This window comes from Lontra canadensis, unplaced genomic scaffold (assembly GCF_010015895.1).
Source record: "Lontra canadensis isolate GAN:19392208 unplaced genomic scaffold, GSC_riverotter_1.0 scaffold206, whole genome shotgun sequence".
Lineage (NCBI taxonomy): Eukaryota > Metazoa > Chordata > Mammalia > Carnivora > Mustelidae > Lontra > Lontra canadensis.
The window spans coordinates 1,028,043-1,045,518 of record NW_022631200.1 but is presented as its reverse complement, the minus strand read 5'-3'; the positions used below and the strand labels follow the sequence as shown (position 1 = coordinate 1,045,518).

General features: G+C 62.1%; 1 protein-coding gene across 4 annotated transcripts in view; it reads right to left on the bottom strand.

Moving 5' to 3' along the window:
- PPP1R12C (protein phosphatase 1 regulatory subunit 12C) overlaps positions 1-16,763 on the bottom strand; it is a 24,080-nt gene extending 7,317 nt beyond the window's left edge. For 3 of the 4 annotated variants that reach the window (XM_032848612.1, XM_032848614.1, XM_032848613.1), the window contains exons 1-13: positions 16,443-16,763; positions 12,382-12,512; positions 12,176-12,294; positions 6,924-7,083; positions 3,850-3,994; positions 3,672-3,746; positions 2,393-2,466; positions 2,190-2,317; positions 1,774-1,847; positions 1,369-1,527; positions 1,222-1,289; positions 635-718; positions 334-424 (exon numbers count right to left, since the gene is read on the bottom strand). In XM_032848612.1, coding sequence (XP_032704503.1) covers positions 334-424; positions 635-718; positions 1,222-1,289; positions 1,369-1,527; positions 1,774-1,847; positions 2,190-2,317; positions 2,393-2,466; positions 3,672-3,746; positions 3,850-3,994; positions 6,924-7,083; positions 12,176-12,294; positions 12,382-12,512; positions 16,443-16,763 — 1,629 coding nt within the window. The remainder of the gene's footprint in view (positions 1-333; positions 425-634; positions 719-1,221; positions 1,290-1,368; positions 1,528-1,773; positions 1,848-2,189; positions 2,318-2,392; positions 2,467-3,671; positions 3,747-3,849; positions 3,995-6,923; positions 7,084-12,175; positions 12,295-12,381; positions 12,513-16,442) is intronic. The other variant, XM_032848615.1, reaches the window with a different exon arrangement.
- Positions 16,764-17,476: the final 713 nt, after the last annotated feature.

Genomic DNA, 17,476 nt, shown 5'->3' with positions numbered 1-17,476 from the left:
CAGACTCCAGAACCCCACCCCCCCCGCCGCGACCCCCTCTCTCCCTGTACCCGAGCCCCCCCCCCCCTCCTCCCTCAGACCAGGAGTCCAGGCTCCCAGTCCCCTCCTCCCTCAGACCAGGAGTCCAGGCCCCCAGTCCCTCCTCCCTCAGACCAGGAGTCCAGGCTCCCAGCCCCTCCTCCCTCAGACCAGGAGTCCAGGCTCCCAGAACCTTCCTCCCTCAGCCCCGGGAGTCCAGACCCCCAGTCCCTCCTCCCTCAGACCCAGGAGTCCAGACCCCCAGTCCCCTCCTCCCTCAGACCCAGGAGTCCAGGCCCCAGCCCACACCCCCACCTGTGTGGACCTCCGAGACTGGCGCATGAGGCGAGAGCGAGCCTTCCGCTGGGATTCCGACTCCTCATCCCGCACAGGCATCTGGTAGGACCTGAATGAAAGGTCCCAACCTCAGGGAGGGTCCTTTGAGCCCTGTTCCCATCTCATGGCTGACACTCTTCAGGGAACTTCTAACTCACAGCCAACCCTGGGACAAACGCCCCCCCTAGGGAGCGCCTGCCGGAGGCGTGGGGACCCAGGCCCGGGCCATGCAGTTCTTCCCAGCAGGGAGAAAGGGGCTTCCCACCCGCTGCCTCTTCACCTCCGCCGGTCCCGGGAGTCGGCTGGGGGCGCTGTGGAGGCTGCAGGGACACTGGGCTTCACTGGGGATTCAGGCTCTGAAATCCTGGAGGGAGGAGAGCGGTTAGCCGAGGGAGGACGCCTGGAGATCCCAAACCTGTGTGAATTCAGGCATCTAGCAAATTTTACTCAAACTCGAGTTACGTGGCAGGTGCTGGAGATGCAGCGGTGAGAAGCCAAGTCCCTCTGCCCCCAAGAGTCCAACATTAAAAGATGCAGAACAAACACAAAGCGTAAAAACTCGATATGCCAGAAGGCTAAAGGACTCTGGAGCGAAAGAAAGGGCTGCAGAGCCAAGGCCCTGGGGCAGGAGCGCATCTGCATCAGGAAGGAAGGGGGCAGGAGGTACAGCCAGAGGCAACAGGAGGTCCTGTCACTGTGACCTCGAAAGATTAACAGTGAGCTTTACTTGAGGCACTGGAGGAAAACGGAGGCCCAGAGCAGTGGCGGGCAGAGACCTCAGAGAGCAAAGGGACTTGCTGAGGGTCATGCTGACGAGGGTGGACCTGCCTCCCACCCTGACAGCCCAGGCCCTAGGCTGCTACTCACAAGGCGGAGGGCTCCGGCAGCTTGCGGGAGGGCGTTGGCGTAATTCTGGCCAGACGGGGCTCCTTGGCCTGTGGAGAGAGGCCAAGATCGGAGTGGACATTCTCCTGACTAGGCAGGGCTCGGTCCCCCGGCCCTCGCCCCACTCACCTGAGCAGAGCTCCCTTCCAGCCGCGAGGAGGAAGCTGAGCGCTGCAGCCCAGCCCCAGGGGTGCCCTCGGCCCCCTGCCTGTCTGTGGGCCCCAGGGTCCCAGAGCTGCCGGTCTTCTGGAGGCCAAAGCGCCTGGAGAAGGGGGCCTCCTCTGGGGGCTGGGGAGGAGAAAGTTCGTTATGCAGAGGATCCTTCCCCAATTCTTCAAGTGTCACCCCAGAAGGACCACACAAACCACAACTCCCATCAGCCCGAGGCTGCCGCCAGAAAGCAGCAGACAGTGGTCGGGGGAACTCTGGACACTAATCTTCACCCTATGTACCTTGAGAGAGGGTTGCAGGGTTCATGGCATCCCTCCCCGCCCCTCCCAAGTTAGCATCACCCTCTAGGGCACCCAGACTCACCATGGGACCCTGAGGACCAGGGGGTGGCGGGGAAGACACTCCATTGAGAGCTCTGGATTCTGGAGAGGGTGGCCCTGTGGCACAGGAAAATGGAGATGCCAGCTGTCTCCCAGCCCCAGCTCCCCCTCCCTCAGACCAGGACTCTAGCCCCAGTACCCCCCTCAGACCCTAGAGTCCAGACCCCCAGCCCCTCCTCTCTCAGACCCAGGAGTCCAGGCCCACAACCCCCTCCTCCCTCAGACCCAGGAAGTCTGGACCCCAGCCTCTCCTCCCTCAGACCCAGGAGTCCAGACCCCCCAGCCCCCTCCTCCCTTAGACCTAGAAGTCAGGCCCACAACCCCCTTCTCCCTCAGACCCAGGAGTCCAGGTTCTAGCTCCCTTTTCCTAGATCCAGAAACCCAGACCCCGGCCCCCACCTGTGAGGCCTTCTTCTCCCTCATCCTCATCCTGTATTGGGGGCCCCCCTGCACCCCCAGGCCGGCGCTCTTTGGACAGATCTTGGAGGGAGATCTTCTCTCGGCTGCTCAGACGACACACAGAACTCCTGCTGGGAAGGGGAGGGTGTTGTGTCCAAGCCCCAGAAGACCCCAGCGCACCCACCCAGGCGCCCGCCTACTACCTTCGGTGTTTTCCACTGGAAGGCACCTGGGGCTCCTGGCTCCTGCTCTGGGAGGCCTCCTTCTGGTTCCGCAGCTGTGAGGGGAGAAAGTAGGCTGCTGGGAGGCCCCACAGCCCCCGCATCCAGGCCCAGCATGCAGTGCTCTGCTTGTCTGAGCTCGAGAATGCTCTAGACACGATGCGCTCCGCTCCAGGGGTGTGCGTGGAGGGTCTGTGGGCTCATCGGGGTGTTGTGCAGGTGGCTGTGTGGTGTCTGGGTCCCTCGAGCTCTCACAGCCACCTCTGGGCTCATCCCCAGAAAGGCTATTTCCTCCCAGGAAGCCCTGCTCGCCTAGGACACTGGCCTGGTCCTACGACCCAGGAGCCCCGTCTCTATGGCTCTCTGGGCACCGGCCTAGCCTCTGCACAATGGTTCCTCCCCTAGAACAGCCAGTCACCGCGCCTGCCGAACCCCCCGGCCCACAAGCCCCGCGTGCGGGAGCACTCCCTCCAGGCTGGAGGCACACACAGATCTGTGCTCCCCCTCACCGAGGGCTGACCCTGCCTCATTGACAAAGCCCACTGTGGCCCCTTCATCTTCATCCTCAGCCTCACGCCGCTCCTCCGCCTGGCAGTCAAGGCCCTTCGGCTGGGCCCCCAACACAGGGCCCCCCCTGCCTCACGATCCCCCAGCCTTGGCACATGCTGTTCCCCCAACCCGTGCACACGCCCACCAGGCCAGAACCACAGCTGGCCTTCCAACAGAGGGATGTGCGTCCATCTACCTGCCGCTCACAGGAAGCTCTGGGCTAGGGCCCGGCCCCTAGGAGAGGCCGCTGGCCACCCACACGGCTACCATCTGCCGAGCAAAGACCAAACGTTCTCATTCAGTAACGTACATGCCCCTCATAGAACTGCATAAACCCCACACAGCTCCTCATAAAGCTGCACACACCATTATCCCCATTTCAGAGGTGAGGAAACGGAGGCCCAGAGGGGTTCAGCGACCAGCCTGAGCTCACACAGCAAATCCATGGCCGAGCCAGGCTTCAGAGCCAAGACGCCACGCCATTCATCCCTTTACTCTGCATTATTCCAGCAACAATGCCGGCTCGGCCAGTCCCCTGAGCCTGGGACAGTTAATCCTCATCCTTATCCCAAGGTGTGACTGAGCCTGGGGCCCTGCCTCCACCCCAGACCCCATCCCCTCCCCCCGACTCCTCTTCCTGCCGGTCACCGCTGGGGCAGAGCAGGGGTGCCTCACTCAGCCGGCTGCAGAGACAGAGGGCACCGAGACTCACGTCCTCCTGCTTCCGGGCCAGCTCCTCCAACAGACTCAGCACCTCTTCATCCGCCAGGTCACAGGGACGCTGGCCCTGGTGGAGGGGGAGGAGGGCGGAGGTGAGGGGGGTCCTCCCCACAATCCCTCCCCCACCAGCCCCCAGCCCCACCCCCACCCCCAAGCCGCCTGGCCCTCACCGCGTGGGTCAGCGAGTCCATGCCCCCACCGTGCTCCGCCAGTAGGCGGCAGGCATCCTCCACACCCCAGTGGGCCGCCGCGTGCAGGGGGGTCCAGCCGTCCCCATCCCGGAGCTCCGGGTCATAGCCGGCCTGAAGGAGCAGCCTGGGGGCCAGGACGGCTGAGAGTCAAGGACCAAGATAGGGCTTCCACACCGAGGGCTGACACGTGGCTGGCGGCGCACGGCCCACGACAGCACTGACCCAGTCCCAGGCCTGTGACCGAGAGCCCATGTGTGGGGCTGCTCCACCGGCCAGCAGGCAGCCTCCAAAACACCGCTCCTGGCACCTGCAGGAGGGAGGCCGCCCTCTTGACCGTCGCCCCCCATCGTGGGACAGACAGCCCCAGAGCCGCTGAAAAGGCTGAGGCTCCAGAAGGAGCAGCCTCGGGGTGGTACTGCTCTAGGAACCGGCCTGCAGAGGGTGGCAGGTCCCAGCCACGGGGATACTGGCCACCAGGGACATTGGGCAGTGTCTGGAGATGCTGCTGGTTGTCCCAACCTGGGCGTGCGTGCCGGGGATGTTACCAGCACCCTAGAGCATGGAGGGCGGCCCCACAGCACAGGCTCATCTGGTCCAAACACCATGAGTGGGGAGGCTGAGGAAGCCTGGCTTCCGTGAGTCTGCGATCGTCGGCATCTCAAAGCACAGGACACGGGGAAGGCACGGTTACAGGCTCAGGGCCACCGCGCACACAGCTGGCACCAGGCGCCGAGTCCGTGGGAAAGAACCAGCGCACAGTAGGACGATGGGGGGGTGTTATTTCACAAGGAGTTCCGAATGAAAGCGCCGCGTACCCCGCTGACCTCAACATTCACCTTCCCAGAGCTCACTCTCCTTACCGCACTGGGCACCTGCTACTTCCCCGAGGACGCCCCTTCGGCCCTCTGTCCCGGGGCGGGGGAGGGGGTCCCAAGTGGTCAGTCATCAGCTGTCCCCAGGCCACAGCTCACACACTCACTCCCCCACTGCCCTGTTTATATCCTTCTAGGCCAGAGGTGGTCAACCAGGGATGGCGCTGGCCCCCTGGGAACACTGGGCAATGGCCACACAGGGCCGGTTGTCATGACCGTGGTGGGGGTGTTCCCAGCACCCCGGGAGGCTGCTCAACCTTGTACGATGAACCTGGAGTCAGCCAGCCCCAGGTCCCCAGTGTGGCGACCGGCAGCCCTCCACGCACGCAGGGCCCTCTGATGTGGCCTGCTTCCCTGGTCACCTGTCTGGGGGCCGCACGTGGGCCCAGACCTGGCCCGTTTGCCCGTGGGTCCCCAGCCCTAGAAGATGGCCTGGCACACAGCAGGTGCTCCGTGAGTCACCAAACAGCTGTCCGCCGCATGTCTCCACCCTGCCGTCCGTCTCCAAGGAGGAGACGGGCAGTTACGTGGTCCTACACGTGCAATGGGTCCAGCTGTAAACAGAGCCATTCTGAGGGGCAGTAACGAAATGAGACTCAGAGAATATGTCTGCATCCAAAGCATTTCAGAGAGCAAGGGTGCCCCAAATACGGCCTCTCCTCCTGCTCGGGACAGTGCCGACTCCCGGCTGGACACACTGTCGCCTGGCTGCAGAGCAGTGTCCCAGTCTCCCCAGTAGCTGTGAGTGGCCAGGTGAGTCACTGGGATGGGGTAATGCCAGGCAAACGCCAAGTGGTCTGACAAATGGGGTGTGAGCCTTAAGTGTGTGTGTCCCTTCTGGGTTGCTCTTCTAAAGGGAAATGGACACTTGCTCCTCTCCCCCTCTCTTCCTTCATGCTGTCTGGGATGCAGATGCTATGGCAGGAGGCGAAGCAGCCACCTGAGACTCAGAGGTGGAAAACACGGGCAGAAGAGGGAAGGGCTGAGCGTGTGCCCGGGCACGGCCATGTACAGTATCCCATCCCCCTTGCCAAAGGGACTAGCTCTGAGACAGGCAGGTGCCCACGGCGGCCCACGAGCAACAGAGCCGATCTTTTGCTGCAAGTATGGAGAACAAAGCATTCTACCCTCAGAGCAGGTGAGCCACCAGGACACGAGCCTGGAGCTACTAGGGGTCATCTTAAGTGCCTCCCTAGAAGACCTGCCTGAAATCCAACACGGAAGTGAGCAGCAGAGATGAGGGGTTCGTCTCTACTCCACTTTCAGACTAAAAATAAAGTACAAATCACAAAGAGAGAAGGGGAAGTTTGAGGATAAGAGCTGGAACCAACGACCCCGACAGAAAAGGGTGAGGCAGCCACGCGCAGACGAGGGCCAGCGGAGGACGGCAGCAAGGGAGCACGCACTGTAGAGTACACGCAGCGTGAACACATACGCGCCAGATAACCCGGCTTTGACATACAGAAATAAAGCCTGCTGGAGCCACGAGGGGAACAAGCAAAATCCACGAGCACAGTAGGAAAGTGTAGGGGATGCCTGGCTGCCTCGACTGTAGAGCACGCGACTCTTCATCTCGGGGTTGTAAATCTGAGCCCCACGCTGGATGTGGAGATTTAAAATCTTAAAAAAAAAAAAAAAAAATCTAAACGAATGTTTTTTAGTAACTGGCAGACTAGGCAGACAGAAAAAAATCACTAAGAACATAAAGGATTTCAACCGCACAGCTACAAAGCCGGCCTAACGGCCCACGTAGAACGCCGTACTTGACAGCGCGGCTCCTCTGCAGCCCACACCTACTGCTGCCTCAAGCAAACCTCAGAGGACTTCAGCAGTCTGCAGCCAGAGAGGACCCGCTGCCTGAGCACAGCGCAGTCGAGCCCAGAAAGGGGTAACGAAACACTGACCGGAAAATCCCACGCATCTGCACGAAATGGACCACACGCTTCCAGATAATCCGCGGGTCGTGGAGGAAAGACTACGAGCTGGAAAATGTTTTAAGCTGAATGACAACGAAGAGGCTGGACGCCAGCAGTTGTGGACACAGCCAAGGCTGTGTTTACAGGGAAATACTCAGCCTACACCCCAACTTACAAAGCCCACAGGGAAGCGGAGGGCGAGAAGGAACGGATGGGCCCAAGGCAAGGAGCGGGGAAAAGGGAGCACCCCGCCAGCCCAGCTCACCTCATCACTTCGATGTAGCCCTTGGCGGCGGCCACGTGCAGGGCAGAGGCCCCCGTGCGGGGGTGCCGGGCCTCCGGCATGGCGCCCCCGTTCAGCCAGCACCTGGTGTCGTGAAGCAGCAACTCCTCCTCCGCCCGTTTGGCCGCCTCCACATCCACACCTGGGAGGACGAGAAGGGGCAGCGGGTGGGACGCACACCTCGGGCTCCCGCAGGCACGGGGCCTCGGCCCTGACCTGTCCCTCTCCCTCTGTCCGCTCCGCTGGGACGCGAAGGACCTGGACTTCCCCACCGGGTCTCCAGGTCGCTGCTGGCGGGGGGAGAACAGGGATCGCAGGCCTCCTCCCGTTTCAACCGAAGTGCTACCTTTACCGGGATCTTTAAGTATAAAGCCTGGAGTTTACAGAGCGAACCTGCCGTCTGATGAAATGCGACTCTCCCCGGCACCGCCCGTAAAATGCTTAGCCCTGCACCCCCACGCGCTTTGTCCCGACCACTTCTGCCGCCTGTGAGCGGGGTGCGCCAAGCCCAGGGTCCGTGTCACCGAGGCAAGAGCTGCTTTCCTCCCCAGGAGCTGCTCCCGCTCGCAGCTGCGCTGTCACCTGGGACAAGCGGAGAGGCCAACAGGCTTCTCCGTCGCTCAGGTTCACCCTTTCCTCTGCTTTCACGGGAAAGCCGTCCCGCACTCACAGATGCGGAAGGCGACGGCCACTTCACACGTCAGTGGATTTGGGGTCAAAACAGGCAGCCTTGTCGAGGCTGGAACAGCGTCCGCCGCCCGTCCCCGAGATCTGCAGTGTGCGCGGTACAGCCCATCGAGAAAGGACTCGGATACCGTCCTTCCCTCTCCCAGGGAACGTTCCATCTCTCCCCCAAGTCCGTTGGCGTCTCTGCTTTTCCAGCTGGGGTTTCGCACGCTCTGCGAAGCGCTGCACGGAGCCGGGCCGTCCCGCTCCACAGCCACGGGCCACATGCAGCACCGCAGCTCTGGAACCACACCAGCCCGAGCTCGGAAGTGTCATGAACGTAAAGGACACGCTGGATTTTGGCAGGGGGCAGGGGAGAGCGTGCAACAACCCCTGAATAGATTTTTTTTTCTTTTTTTTGGAAAGAGTGAGGTGAGCGTGAGCCAGGTGGAGGGGCAGAGGGAAAGGGAGAGAAAAATATCTCAAGCCAGCTCCACGCCCAGCACGAGCCCATGGGGCCCGATCTCACCACCCCGAGATCGAGACCTGAGCTGACACCGAGACTTGGACACTTAACCGACTGAGCCCCCCAGGCGCCCCTGCAGTTTTCTTTATACTGATTAATGCTAACATGATAATGTCTCAGACATATGCCCTTAAAGAAAACATATTATTAAAATTAATTTTACCGGTTTCTTTTTACTTTTTTAACTGCACCTACTTAAAACATCTGTTCCGCCTGCAGCTCACGCTGGCTTTCTGCTAGACAGCACGGCAAAGAGCAGCCACGGCCCCACCACTTGGGTTTGAAACACTCAAATACGACAGAGAGACACCCTGTGGCCCCCGAGGTGGCCACCGCCGCGGTCGGGCTCCCGCACAGGCATCCGCTTTATCCTTCCTCCGCATCCTTGCAAACCTCCTGCTCTAAGAACCTGCGCCCGCAGCGGCAGAAAGCCGAGGCGACCTGGTGGCCCGGCTGCGCCACCTGCTGGCCCCTGGGCACTCGGGCCCGACCTCCTGTCCCAGCGCCTCAGGGTCTGGGCTTTGGTTCACAGGGACTCCGCTGTGGGCAGCCGCCCCAGGAATGTGTGGCCGGTGAGGGCCCACCGGCAAGCCCAGCCAGGGTGGGGCAGCCAGGTGAGTGCTGGGCGCTATGGGACAGTCCCCGGCCACAACTCCTTCAGGGGGAGTCCCCCGCAGCCCTCTGACAGGGCTGTGGGCCTTACCTGCCAGGGAACGGGCGGGGCGGGGCTGGGGGCTTGCTGACCTTCCTTCAACCTTCCGCATGTTCGTACACATCCCCCTGCAATTTTTTTGCTGAAATCTGCCTGTTCACTGATGGAGCTCCTGACTGGGGCTGGCAAACCTGTTTGCTGTTTCACTGGTTTTGTTGTGGCCATGGCAAGATAAAGGTAACATAAAATGGGCCGATTTTGCTACTTTAAACTGTGCAACTCAGTGGCATTTAGATTTACAATGTGCAACCATCCACCCCCCCCATTCCTTTTCCAGAACTTTCCCATCATCCCAAAAGGAAACCTCGTACCCGTGAAGCAGTCATTCCCTGTACCTCCCTCCCGCCAGCCCACAGATCTACTCCCTGTCACTAAAATTTGCCAAATGTGGAAGTCATCTGTGTTTATAAATAAAGCTTTATTGGAACACGGGCATGCCCACCAGTCACATATCGCCCCCTGCTGTGATGGGGGAAGCAGCCAAGGGGACAGTGGCAGCATGACAGGACCGCCCACGAAGTCTCAAATACTTCCTGTGTGGTTCCTCACAGAGAAAGCTTGCCGGCCCCACTCAGTCCGTGCATTCGTGGGTTACTCATTTATCCATTCTTGCTTTGGTGCAGGCCCCCACCTCTCATGCCTGCTAACAACTAGGCGAAGGTTCTTGTCCCAGGGTGGGAGGGCCAGTCAGGTGGCTTAGTGGACCTGCCAGATACTCCCCTCCTGCCCAGTCCTGTGGGCAAAGTGGCTGGAGAGTGCTGTCTGCGCAGGTCCCTGAGGCCTGCCCTGTGGCCAAGCCGGGGGCAGCATGTGCGGCATGGCGGGCCACTGCTGGCCTTGCAGCATCTACTCTCCTTCCTGTGTGACCTCCAACAAGACTGCGCCCATGGTAGGGCTCCATAACCTCCCATCCCTCCTGCCCCAGTGGCTGGCTCAGGGCTGGCTCAGACTGAGAGTGGCAGCTCAGACAACTGAGTAAGTCTAGTTCTGGTTCAGCCGGAGTATCAGGCTGAGCTGTGCGAATCCAAGCCTCGTACCCCACTGAGAGACTCTGTCTAAGAATGAGTTCAGTACAGTGACTGGTTTGACGTTGTACCCCTGGATCAACCCTTGCCTGAAGCCTGCAAAATTCCTGGACTTCAGTTACACTGCCCGTAAATTGTCTTTTTTTTTAAAACTGTGGTAAAAACACACACAAAAGTTACCATCTTAACCCCTTTTTAAACGTGCAGTTCAGTGGTATTAAGTATGTTCGCACTTTTACAACCACCAGAACACTCATCCAGAGAAACTGAAACCCAGTCCTCATTCAACAGCAACTCCCCATTTCCCCCTCTGCCAGCCCCTGGAACCCACTGTTCCTCTTTGTCTCCACAGACATGACTGCTTTAGTCCAGTTCCTCGGGTAAGCAGAACCAGCCGGTCTTTGTACTTTCTGCGTCTGACTTATCTCACTGAGCAGAACGTCCCTGCGGCTCATTCACGCTGTAGTGTGTCAGAATCTCTTGCCTTTTTGAGGCTGAACACTACCCACTCGTATGCACACACCGCACACTGCTTATCCGTCTGGCCGCCGAGGGACACTTGGCTGGGCACATCGCCAGGGGGCCCGCAGCCATACGGACGCCCCGTCGGCCCGAGCCAGGCTCCCACAGCGGCCACTGCCAAGAATCCCCCCACACACTACTTCCACACCGGAGCCACCTGGCCAAGGCCCGTGTGGGGTTCAAGGCTAAGGTCCACAACGACAAGCCAGACACACAGCGCGTGTCTCCTGGAGTGACGCGCTGAGGAAGTCCCTGCCCAAAACGCGGACCTGAATCTATGGGAGATGCCGCCGCCCGACGCGACCGAGGGACACGCCACGGACACGAGGCCACATGAGGAAGGCGAGGGGAGGACCGAGGGCAGGCGGGGTGCGGCCCCGTGAGGCTCCTGAACAGGAGGGGACCACAAGCAACAGCACAGCCTCAAGGTCCCAAGACCCAGAGAGGAGTAACAATGTGACATCCCGTGTCCTTGTTGGAGGAGACCCTGGCTCCCAGGGCAGGACGGGGTTACAGTCTGCAACGCGTTCTCGAGATGGCCGGGAGCAGAGAGGGAGGCAGCCGGGAAGGGAGAAAACGGGAACGGGGCTAGGGGGAGCTATTTACGTAGAGTGGAGGGGGGGAGGCCGGACGACTGCAGATGTGCCGAAACGTGACAAGCCGATCGGTCTCTAGCGCGTGATTCCATCTGCACGAGACACCCACGATGGGCACGCGCGCGGGCACCGGGGGCTGAGAGGCCTCCCGGGACCGGGGGCCGTGCGCTGAGGGTTCCTGTGGGGTGACTGTGGGGTGACTGAAGCCCCCAGAGCGGGTGGGTGACAGACGCAGCACGCTCGAGGCACCAGAGAACCCGTGGACGGCACACCTTCACAGAGAGCCGCCCGGGCCTCACACCTCGGCTCCAGAGAGCGGCCGAGCCCCGGCAAAGCTCAGTCAGGGTCGCGTGCGCACCCCGAGGCTGCCCCGGCCTTTCTCCAAGCTCAAAGCGTCTCAGAGCAAGAAGCCAAGGAGCGGAGGGAAGCTCGGTTCGGCCTCAGCTTTGCCCACTGCGCGCCCCCCCGCCCCCCCCCAAGCACAGCAGGGTGCCCACCTCCACCTCCACGGGGCCTCCACCTCCACGGGGCCGGCGGCCAACCTGCCCAAGCCCAGCCGGGGACCTGGGCGTCCCCTTCAGCGGCCCGGTGCCTGCCGCACAGCAGCCTCCCTGAAGCTGCCACGGACCCCCCAGCCGCCCAGGCCCTGTGCTCACAGCAGCGCCCAGACCAGTGCCCCCCACCCGTGTCCTCTCCTTCCAGACCCATCACGCCACAGCCTTCCCCACACACTGCTGCTCCGGGGGGGGAACACGTTCAGTCGTAAGCCCCTCTGAGAACTTGCTAGAAACAACACACATTCTCTCTAGAAATACGAACAAAGCCATATGCAGAGTTCTGGGGGGCCCTGGGCCCCACATTAAAGACCACCAAGGTGCACTGACCCTGTGCATGAGATGACCAATCCCCCAGACCCCTGCACTGAACCCACGAGCTGACAATCTCACCTTCCTCACCTACTCAAGCGGTGAGGTGACGACTGGGGTCACCACGCTGGGCTCTTATTCTGTGCCCGGCGGTGGTACAAGCGCCATAGACGATCAGCCACTCCATGTCCCAAGCAAGGCTGGGGACACACTCACACGCCCACTGCCCAGGAAAGGAAGCGGAAGCACAGAGAGTCCAACAATCCCGGGACGAGCAGAGGCTGGCCGCGGAGCCCCGGCTGTCCGCTCCCAGGGGCCCACCTCGGAAGGCAATCTCCGCCTTCAGCAGCCCCTCCATGGCGTCCGACTCGGCCAAGTCCAGGGGCAGGTCCCCGTCGCTGTTGACAGCGGCAATGTTGGCCCCGTGGCTCAGGAGGTACCTGGGGGCAGGGGCGGGGTGGGAAGGTCAGGGCTGAGGGGCTGAGCTCTGGGCCCCAGGGGATCCCACGTTCCCTCCCCTGCCTCACCTGGCGATGTCCAGATAGCCACAGGAGGCAGCCACGTGCAAGGGCGTCCAGCCCTCGTTGTCTGCCTGGTTCACCGTGGCCCCCTGCTCCACCAGGAAGCGCACCACCTCCAGGTTCTCATCGATGCAGGCCTGGGGCGCAAGGGGCACAGCTGTCAGTCCCTGCCTGGCCCACACACTGTGTGCCCAGCAAGGCAGGACACCCATAGGGGCCGCAAGACAGATCCAGGGGACAAGCAGTTGTGATACTCAAGGGAAAGACCCTGGTGTCGCTGGGACAGAGCCTGGAAGGCACCAGCCCGACCCCTGGAATGACCCAGCTCCCGATGACACCCCTGGCTTCCCAAAGTTAGGTCAGCTGGGCATCTGGAGCTCAGCGGGGACCATGACAGCAGGACACCCAAATCCCTGCGAGCACAAACTGGATAAAGAGAGACTTTCCTCCAGGTGCAGAAATCCCGAAAGATGCTTTGTCAGATACAATGTACCCCAGTCACCACCAACAGGACAGGGCTTCCGGTAATGGACCCCTCCTCCCTGACCCAGCAGTCCAGGCCCCCAGCCTCCTCTCTCAGAACCAGGAGTCCAGACCCCCAGCCCCTCCTCCCTCAGACAGGGGAGTCCAGGCCCACAGCCCCTCCTCCAGCAGACCCAGGAGTCCATGCCCACAACCCTTCTCCCTTAGACTCAGGGGTCCGGGTCCCCAGCCCCTCCTCCCTCAGACCCAGGAGTCCTGGTCCCCCAGCCCCTCCTCCCTCAGACCCAGGAGTCCTGGTCCCCCAGCTCCTCCTCCATCAGACCCAGGAGTCCAGGCCCCCAGCCCCTCCTCCCTCAGACCCTGAGTCCAGGCCCCCCAGCTCTCTCCTCCCTCAAATCCAGGAGTGTAGGACCCCAGCTCCTCCTCCCACAGGCCCAGGAGATACACTCTAGGAACTGACCATGGCCCTGACTTATACCCTGAGGGGAGAGGCTAGGCCCCTGGGGCCCAAGGCTATGCTGGGCTGGTAAAGTCACCAAGTCCCTGGGAAAGTGGGGCAGAATGAGAGTCCTGGACAAGACTCCTCAAGGGGTACAGATGGCTGCGTTTGCCTGTTCCCAGAGTGTGAGCCCAGACGTAGCTCCCATGCACTGAGGACCCACTACGCATGGAGCACTGTTCCAAAGAGGTCCACACTTGGGAAGATCCTCCCTGATCTTCTGCTGTCAGGGCTCTGCACGGCGGAGGAAGAAATCAGTCTCAGGGAGACAAGAGCCCTGGCCCAAGCTGGCACAGCAAGTGGGGACAGAGAAGGGATTTACAGCCCAGGGCACGTGCAAACACAGGGTGGGAGCTGGGACCTGAGCTGGGTCAAGGAAAGGGGTGGGCCTGGAGTCCTGAGTTCTCAGGATAAATTAACCCCCCAACTCCCTCACCTCTCCAAAACGGCCCATCTGGAGAAGGGAGAGCAGGCCATGAGGGCCAAGAGCATGAAGTCATGGAAACTCAGGCCGTGAAAGGGGGGCCACACGTGCCCTGGGAACGGGATGAACTCGGCTCCGTTTATTTCTGCCCGGTTGTCATGGTGATGGGGGCGGTGTTGAGGAGGGAGATGGGCCTTTCCCTTTCAAGGACCTGGCCAGGCACAGGAATCCATGTGAAAGATGCCCGAGGCCTGGGCACCAGGGATTCAAGAATCCAGATGACAGCACCCCCCGCACTCCCCTAGACCCAGGAGTCCAAGCCCCTCCCCCACCCAGACCCAAGAGTCCCAGCTGCCACCCTCCCTATTCAGACCTAAGAACTGCAGCTCCCAATCTCTTCTACTCCACACCGCAGAGCCAGCCACTAATGCACAAGGCAATTCTGCGGAGAGGGAACAGTACAGGAACCTTCTCAAGTGGTCAGCGAACCCACCTGAAGCAAGCACCCTGCTCTGAGAACTCCCAGGCCACAACCAGGGCAGGGGGCTGATGCCCCGGGACCCACTCCAGGGAGGATTCAGAAAAGAAATCACAGTCCCAGGACTCACCCAGACAAGGCCCAGGAGCGTGGGACAGGGGATGCCTAAGACCTGGGACTTTCACTGCAGAAACCAGACCAGTCTCGTGCAAACCACAATGAGCTGGTCACCCCACCCCAGGCCTGACCCAACCCCAGCTCGCCTGCTTGCTGGCCATGTGACCTGAGGGGGGAACTTCCCCTCTCTGAACCTCCAAAGCTCTAACCCTTCAGGCCTCCTACAAAGTGAGTTTGCCAGGTACCTGCCTGGAGTGGGAGAAAGATGTCACCTGAAAAGGCAGCCTGCTAGGCAAGCTCAGAGTGGCCTTTTGCAAGGGTCCAGGCCCAAGGGATGCCAGAGAAGGGGGGTTCAGCCTGAAGAGCCGGACAAGAGCCCCTGAGGGAAAGTCCGGGTGAGCCAAGGCATGGATGATGGCGAAGGGGGACACAGGAGCCTGACGCCCTCCTCCTGGATTTGCCAAGTCCTCTGAGAACTTACAAGGTCTTAGGGAAGCAGGACTGTTCTCTGGGGGGAAGAAAATTTCCCAGATAGCACGAGGGACTCTGTAGGGGACAGGCCTGGGGGGTTGGGAAAGAGAAAAAGGGGGCGGCCTGGCACTTAGACCGGGCAGCAGCAACTACCCAGCTGAACGCCTACGCCACTTCCTGAAGGGATTTCCACACATACGAGCTCCCTCCTTCTCCAGAGCCCAGCCAGGGAGGGACCCACCGCTAGCCCTGCTGCACAGGAGAAGAAACTGAGGCAGAGGATGGACAGTAAAGCAAAGCCACAAAGCTGAGCAACGGAGGTTAGAACTTAGGGCCAGTTCTGCTCCTCCTCAACCGCTCCTCTCCTCTTTGTGGAGACCTGAGAAGTGGGCTTCTTCCAACATCCCTGCCTCCCCCATCAACCTTTTCTTCCCAGGGTCTGCTCTGGCTCCATCCATTACCGAACCCTGTGGGTTCTGGCACGGAGGAGAGGGCTGAGGACCGGCCCGGGAAGAAGACGGTCTCAGGGATTACACAGGGGCCGGAGGCTCTTCCGTGACCAGTCCTGTCCCCAGTGGTCCCACCGTGGTCTCGAGAACAGATAAATGCACCCAGAACCAGAGAGACTCCTGGAGCACAAGGCGGCCCTGCTTCTGGGCCACAGATACACTGGAGGCAACAATCGGGGAGTCTTGGAAAGGCACGGGGCCCAGCTTGTGGAGGAAAGGACCAGCAGGGTTCTAGAAGCCTTGCGGAGGTGACATGATGAGAGCCAGAGAGATCACACAGTCTATGGGAAAGAAGCTGCCCAAATCCCCAAGAGAAGGCGTTGGGCAGGGAAAGCAAGACCACCGAGGACAGAGAGGTGGGTGCTCTGAGGTTCCCCAGAAAAAGGCCAAGGATACAGGCCTAGCCAAGGGAAGGGGCGTGAGGACGACTCGGTGCCCGGAGAAGGACAAACATCCCCCACACTAGACCTACTGTGGGAGACAGGTGGCACAGCCTCCGGAAAGAAAGTGCAGACGGCGTCGGAGTGGAAACAGAACGAGGTGACCCAGACAAGGAAGCGAAGCCTAGCAGAAAGCGGCCCAAGAAAGAGCATCCTCCCCCAGCCTCAGAGGGCACTGCCCAAGGCTGGGAAGGAACAAGGGAAGGAGCACGAAGCCGAGAGCAGCCGCACAGAAGATCCGGGCCTAGCCAAGGCGGCGGCTCAGGCCAGGGACCAGCGCAGGAAGCCCGGCGGGCGCCCGAGCGAGAGGACCCTGCTGCTCGGTGACAGTAGTACCTGCCTGGAAAGGGGCAACGAGGGCTGGGGCGGGGGGGGCACCAAACTCCTACAGCGCGCTCGGGGTCGGGAGAAGGCGGAGCGCAGCGACATCGACGGGGCCGGCAGCACGGACCAGACCGAGGCTGTCAGCAGGGGCTCGCGTCCGGAGAGTGGGCGGCGCAAGGTGGCAAGGACCCGGCCCGCTGAGGAGGCTCAAACTAGAGGCGGCGAGCTCCAGCGGGTGGAGCGGGAGAGGGGGCGCAGACCAGCGCGGCAACCGCGACTCAGGCTGGGGGCACGCTCGGGGGGCTCGACCCGGGGCGCTGACCTGGTGCAGGGCGCTGATGCCGTCGGCGTTGGTGGAGTCGAGCACGGCGCGGGCGGGCGGCGGGGCGGCGGGGTCGAGCTCGGCGCCGGGGCCGGGGTCCGCCGCGCGCAGCATCAGGCGCGCCTCGTCCAGGTCGCCGCCCGCGCAGGCCGCTAGGAACTCGGCGGCGCGCTCGAAGCGCACGGTGCGGGCGCGCCGCTCCCCGGGGCCCGGCTCGGCGCCTGCCCGCGCCCCCCACTGCCGCAGCTGCTCCCGCCGCCGCTCCCGGGCCGCGGCCGCGGCCGCCCCCGGGCCCGCCCCCGGGCCGTCCTCGCCGGACATCGCGCCGCCCGCCCGCCCGGTGAGCGAGCGAGCGAGCGCCGAGCCCCGAGGAGGAGCTGCCGCCGCCTCCTCCGCCGCCGCCGCCCGCCCGGGACCGCCGGGAACTGCCGCTGGCCCCGCGCCGCCCGAGGATCTGTCTGCCTCCGCCCGGCGCGTTGATGTCAGGACGCCGCCGCGGGGCGCGCTGGGAAATGGAGTCCGCAAGCGGAAGTTACTCCTGGCGACCGTCCGGCCTCGCTCCGCCCCGGGGCACGCTGGGAAGTCCGCCGCTCCCCGGCTCCCTGGTGACGGGGCGAGGAGCCTCGGGAAACGCAGTGCTCGGTCCCAAGGGGCCCGGGAGCCGGGAAAGCTATAACGCGCATTTCCCCACGTGACTCTTTACTGTGGGCCCTTGGGTCGGCTCCCTTCAACTAGAAGTACGCGCCCGGAGAACAAGGACATTTGTCTTCTTCCCGGCGCCAGAGTGGGGCCCGAGAGTGCGCGACCCATGAATGGAGGGATACCCGAGGTCACGGAACACGCCAGGGCGCCCCGCGACCCAGAGAGTCTTCGGGACAACCCGAGTCCCAGCCTCCCCGGGTGCCTGAGGTCATGATGGGAGACAAAGTGGGCAGAGGTCACGGCCTACGGCCCGCAGCCCCAACGCTCGCCGGGAAATGTAGTCCTCAGGGCCCGCCCCTGGAGGCGCGGTGGGTCCTAGGCAGAACCCCAAG